Source organism: Dioscorea cayenensis, chromosome 6 (genome assembly GCF_009730915.1).
Source record: "Dioscorea cayenensis subsp. rotundata cultivar TDr96_F1 chromosome 6, TDr96_F1_v2_PseudoChromosome.rev07_lg8_w22 25.fasta, whole genome shotgun sequence".
NCBI classification, from domain to species: Eukaryota; Viridiplantae; Streptophyta; class Magnoliopsida; order Dioscoreales; family Dioscoreaceae; genus Dioscorea; species Dioscorea cayenensis.
In genome coordinates this window covers 3,101,476-3,107,354 of record NC_052476.1, presented here as the reverse complement: position 1 = coordinate 3,107,354, position 5,879 = coordinate 3,101,476, and the positions used below count along the sequence as shown (strand labels likewise).

The window sequence follows — 5,879 nt, the reverse complement described above, 5'->3', positions numbered from 1 at the left end:
GACGAAAGAAAACTACTACAAATGGTAGGAAATCCCATTCTAGTAATGGTGGCAATAATAACATTCTAATTCAAGGTATTATAGGCCCTCTTAATGTCCACTTTAAGTTACATCAGCCCATAAACAACTGAGGGTTGCCTAGAGGCATTACTTTGTTAAATAGCTAGAGTTACTGATCTCGCTCTACAATGAGAAAATTGATTCAAGAAGATTCCCTACTTTCCATGGCAAGCAGGGGAGATGAAGGTTGAAACCTAACAAAAGATGGAGGGGAGGCCCTGTTAATTTAGAGAAGTAGGAAAATATTAGAGCAAAGCAAAACAATACTGAAATCAACAGAAATGCTATAAAAGCAATTTCAATGTTTGTCACGTTTTAGCTAAACAAAACAATATTTTAATTAGAAATTACTTCAAATACAAATTTAGAATAACATATAACTGTAAATTAATTATTATTTTTCCCCACTAACTGTAAAAAATTTTCACTTTCGAATTTAATATATAAGAAATCTTTCACTTTCCAATTTAATCTTGATACATTTAAAACATCCCAAAAAAAACTTTTAATTCTAAATTTAACCTTCCTACATTGAAACTTTTTCTTGCTGCAAAAATCTTATATTTCTAAATTTAATTTTTTATATACATTCAGAACATTTAAAACGCATGCATTTAAAACATTAAAAAAAAAAAAATCTCACTTCTGAATTTAATCTTCCTATGTTTTAATCAACACAGTTAGAATATAAAATTCTCCCATTCTTCACAGCTTCCTCAAGTTCCAAGTATTAAAAAGAGACAAAGGAACATGTTATCTAGGCAAAAGAAAATTAAAAACTCAGATCACACTAACATTTCAAATTTCTCAACCCAAATCTGCTATGAAGTAAGACCACTATAATGCCAAAAAAGAGAGTTTTTAAACTCAATCAATCATGTATCTTGATTCTTAACAACAAACAAAAGGGAAACAAAAATTTCAATCTCTCCTAATAAAGATGTCATAAGCAATCGATGCAAGACGGCCTTGCGAGCACCTGGAGATCAGACACACTTGCTGTGTCTAGAAGTCTTCGTCGGTCCTAAATACATAACTTCCATTCCCATTTTGGAGGTTTGACATCACCGACGCCTTCTGATAATCTCCTACTCGTTTCTCGAAGAAATTAGCTTTACCCCTGCACAAGAAGACCACCAGTAATTTTCACACAAACTGATCATCTATGCACAAATTGAGGTGTATGATTGGAATTATAGTGAGTATAATCTAATTATACTCACTGCAGAGAGATGAATTCCATCCACTCAAATGGGTTATCGACATTGTACTTCTTCTGGCATCCCAAGGAAACCTGTAAATTAGTAAGATTAAGCCACTGGATAGATAGAACCTTCACAAAATGCTGAAGAAAACCAGGCACATCCTTCTCACCAATAGGTGATCGGCGACGAATCTAATGTATTGGCTCATGAGCACTGAATTCATCCCAATCAAATCACACGGAAGGGCATCGCAAACAAATTCTATTTCAATCTCAACGGCGTCGTGAATGATTTTGTGGACCTTTTGCCAACTGAGATGTTTAACTAGAAGTCTGCAAGTCAAATTGACTTAAAAAGTCACACACAGGACGGAAAAGTGTCCGGTCATCCAAGAGTCAAAAGAGTAATAAAAAATCAATGGGCATAAAAAATAAATTAACCTGTATAAAAGGCATGCAAAGTCACAATGGAGACCTTCATCTCTTGAAATCAGCTCATTTGAGAAGGTCAAGCCTGGCATGAGACCCCTCTTTTTCAGCCAAAATATGGCACAGAAACTGAGAACAAGGAAAAAATGTGAGATCTAGAGTTACACAGAAAATAAAGATATATATATATATCCAAACTCCAAAATAATTGCTGACCTTCCAGAGAAAAATATCCCCTCAACACAGGCAAAGGCCACAAGCCTCTCTGCAAATGAATTGGAGCTGCACAGTAGTAAATGGCAAAATGAGATCAATTTAAAGAAACGACATTCTGGGTTTACACAAATTTCAAATGCAATAAGAAACCAGCCATCCTGCGATCTCACTTAGTATACAAATTGAGCTTTAGAAATTTATATTCGAAAAATTTATCACAGAGCACTTGACAAAGTTAAGAATCACTAGCATTGTTTCAACTCTGTACAGTTAACTCCATGAGAGGTGTCCAACACCATTGTGGTTCTCATCACCAAAAAGAAAATTGTTGTTGGGCATCAGTGCATATTTCCTAAAGTTAGCATGGAGTTGCAGAGTAATAAAGCATTGAAAATCTAAAGAATATATGCCAACAGTTCAATGCATTGTTGGCTTGTTGAAAGAATGTTTCCATTGAACATGTTTAAAATGGAATTTCAACCATACTTTATGGAATGTTCTCCGTAAATACATCCTGGAACTTTAAAATGGACTCAATTGAAATACTATCTCAGTATATAGAATTTCAGTGAATATTATTGACTGACATGCACATATCTTTTCCAACATTAGTGGACTTTTAAGCTATGGTGCCCAACAAACATTTAGAAAAAAACAGTGGTACCTTTCAATCCAGTCCAATGCCCACTTAGCCTTCTTTGCTACACAAGGAACGTTTTCAATAGCATTAAACAACATGTGCTTCTCTTTAGGATCTTTAATAAATGTCTCAAGAAGTAGGCTGTACATCTCTGTTAAGCAGTGAAGACGTCTGAATGAAACAACCAAATACATTCAATAAGCATAACATTCCTATAAAGCTTTACCAGAATGAATGTTCTCCATGGCTATCTGAAAGCCATAAAATGCTCGAGCCTGCAAAATCAAGTAGCTTAATCAAACATTAAACATCATCCTGTATCATACATTAAAAACTATGAAAGAAATCAATCAACCAATCAATTTGAGGAAAAGAAAAAGAAATATGTTTGCAGTAATGCTGAAGAAAGCACATACAAAGTGATCTTGAAAAGAATGAACATAACTATCAAACTAGATCTGCAGAACATAATAAAAGAACTAAAAGGATCTAATCTACAAATTTCTGGAATTTGATCAGGGCTGAAAAGTTCATATCCCAAACCAAAATATATATATCCATCACACAACTGTCATTGATCTCATATTGACAATGATACCACCATAAGCCATATGATACTGAGATATTACAATCTCCTAAATGGTGACCGTGATAAGTACGGACAAAAACACCAACTATGATATCAACAACAGAAGGAATAATTGAAAAAGCATGTGAATGAGGAAGCGGAGGAAGAAAATAAAAACATAATGGCACCATACGCATAGTCTAGATGTCTCCTCGGCTAACTCTATGCATTGGTCTCAAAAAATATATCATTGTGATGCACTAGGCATACAATAACACCTTATTGTGTTCACTGGCAAGAGCCATGAACAGAGAACTGAATGACAGAGAGAATGAAAAAAGTTTAATAAAAACAAGCATGGCAAAAGCTAAGTTAATTTAAAAAGAGAACAAAATAGAAACGTACTGACAAACAATCATGTTCCACTGAGATTTTTTAAGTCAAGAAATTAACCTCAGGAATTTGAACATCCTTCAAGAATCTTGCTGCAAGGTTCTCCAGGACAATACCATCAGACGATGCAAAAAATGCTAGCACGTGGCTTATGAAGTGCTTCTCAGAATCCAGCAAAGTTTCCCAATGTTGAACGTCACATGAGAGGTCAACTTCGTCAGCTGCAACTTTGAATTTTCATTAGCCAGAAGCATTCCAAAGAAATATGTCAAAGAATTTTAAGCTATTGAATACATAATTTATACATGGCACATAAATTTTCTTTGCCTGTATATCTGACTATTGGTTGCTGAAGCAAAATATAAGCTAGTACCAATTTTACATTTGACAATAACTAAAATTTACACATAAAAAAGTAGAGGCTAAACAAAGTTTAGACTGCTTATGTCTCAGACTACAACCAGATCCTTATGGCTTCCAAAGAATGTTTGAAAGCAAAGATGGACAAATATGCCCACTAGTGGCACAACCGAAAAAAAAACACCACAAAAAACAAAATGAATATGTTAAATACAAGATTTCAAAGGATTCACATAGAACCCACCACAATTTCAAGATAAAATGAAAGGAAGAAAAAGAACTGAAAACAGAAGACTCTTTTCTCATAATTTCTTGAAACAAGAAAAAAAAAATGGATAACTGATCAAAGAAAACATATATCAGAATTTTGTATATTTTTTCATTTCATTCCATCAATTTAATTTCTTCTCCTTTCAATTCTAACAAACCAAAAAACATATAAAATTCAACCTAAGGAAGATAGAATATAAAGATGAAGGCTTTGATTGGATTGAGGGAAATAAAGTGAACCGCAAAAAAGTAGGAAAATTCTTCTAGCATTTTCTTGGACAAAGAAAACAAAATGGATAACCAAATCAAAGAGAAAACATTTCCAAACTTTTCCTTTTCTCTTTCTTGCCTCATTTGCCTTTCTAATCTTAAAAACCAAATAAAAGAACAAAACATTGTTCAGATTATGATCAAATAGAAAAGAAAATGGAAAACCAAACAAAAGAAAACGCATTCCCAAACTTCTTTCTCTCCATTTCATCATCAAGTTTTTTCCTTTTCTTTCCAAATCCATTTCAAGATAAAACATATAAACAAAAAGAACCACAATACAACCACTCAATCACCTCAAGAAACACACATAACCCACATAAAAAAACAAATGCATTAAATGAACAAAAATTCCAAAAAAATCAGAGAGGAAAGAAAACAACATACCAGTCCAGAAACTAGCCAGAGCCTTCTTGTACATCTCCCAGAGCTCTCTATACTTGATTGGGAACATGCAAAACCTCTGTGAACTCTCCGCAAGCAACGGCTCCTCCATCACTTCCTCCTCTCCATCACTCTCCTTCTTCTCCGAACCCATCCCTCTACGCCGCACCAGAGCACCAAGAAAGGCAAGGAAACCCTAGAAAACCCCTAGAAAAACCCCATCGCCATGAAATCTACAAGAAAAGGAGGGATTTTGAGAGCAAGACAAAGAGAATGGGTCTCGGTTTCACTTGTCTTTTTTATTGAAAGGGCTTTCCAAATGGGAGGAGGATACCGAACCCAACCAACACCCGCGCTTATCTTCTGGTCTTTGGGGATTCCGGCGGTATAACTTACCGCATTGTGGGGATTTTTTGTTTTAAACCCTTGACATTATTTAAATTAGTTATCACCCCCTCAGTTTTCCAAGAGTAAATTATTTTTGTAATTATATGCCCTCCGTTTTTATGTGATAAAATTATCTGTTAACAACCAATTATTTGAATGGTGAATAATTAGACTACTAGTTGAATCTTTCGATAGGGTGTGCAAACATTATAGAAACACTATAGATATTGTAGCAATACTATTTATTCATTGTTCATTAAGTTTCATATAGAAAGTGTTATTTTTTTTTCCCAAGATTGCATGGCTGAGAAATGTTTGATTTCTAAAAATCTTCTGAGCATGCACATAAAAGAACTCTAATCACCTCAAATAATATCTGTCCGAATTAATAAATCTTTTTGGGATCAATAAATCACCATGCATTACTATACATATTTATTTTTTAAAAATAAATAAAATAAACCCTCTTCGCTTTTGACTCGTGTATGCGATTGGTTACATTTATTGGTTGGTAATTCCAATTGAATTTGGTTTTTAGTGATAACAATTTTTATGGATATGATCAAACTAATAAAACCCATTAAAACCCTAATTTTGATTTGGAATAGATTAAGGATTTAAAATTAAATCCCGGCGGGGTTGGGATAAGTTTGGGTTAACTTTGGGATTGGATCCCTTGTACCCGAAACCCAAACCCA

General features: G+C 34.1%; 1 protein-coding gene across 1 annotated transcript; it reads right to left on the bottom strand.

The window, feature by feature from the left end:
- Window positions 1-903: 903 nt before the first annotated feature.
- LOC120262898 (ribonucleoside-diphosphate reductase small chain A) lies at window positions 904-5,122 on the bottom strand. The gene is made up of 9 exons (XM_039270808.1): window positions 4,798-5,122; window positions 3,571-3,731; window positions 2,776-2,824; window positions 2,574-2,700; window positions 1,910-1,975; window positions 1,706-1,822; window positions 1,435-1,597; window positions 1,284-1,354; window positions 904-1,180 (listed from the first exon to the last, which is right to left on the bottom strand). The coding sequence occupies exons 1-9, from the start codon at window positions 4,946-4,948 to the stop codon at window positions 1,066-1,068; spliced, it is 1,020 nt and encodes a 339-aa protein (XP_039126742.1). The 5' UTR covers window positions 4,949-5,122; the 3' UTR covers window positions 904-1,065.
- Window positions 5,123-5,879: the final 757 nt, after the last annotated feature.

Bases quoted from the DNA above. Each gene is read 5' to 3' on its own strand.
- LOC120262898 (XM_039270808.1), bottom strand. From the start codon at position 4,948: ATGGGTTCGGAGAAGAAGGAGAGTGATGGAGAGGAGGAAGTGATGGAG. The intron at 2,825-3,570 runs GTTAATTTCTTG...TTGATTTTGCAG, and splicing joins AGGATGTTCAAATTCCTGAG to GCTCGAGCATTTTATGGCTT. The intron at 1,976-2,573 runs GTACCACTGTTT...ACTACTGTGCAG, and splicing joins GCATTGGACTGGATTGAAAG to CTCCAATTCATTTGCAGAGA.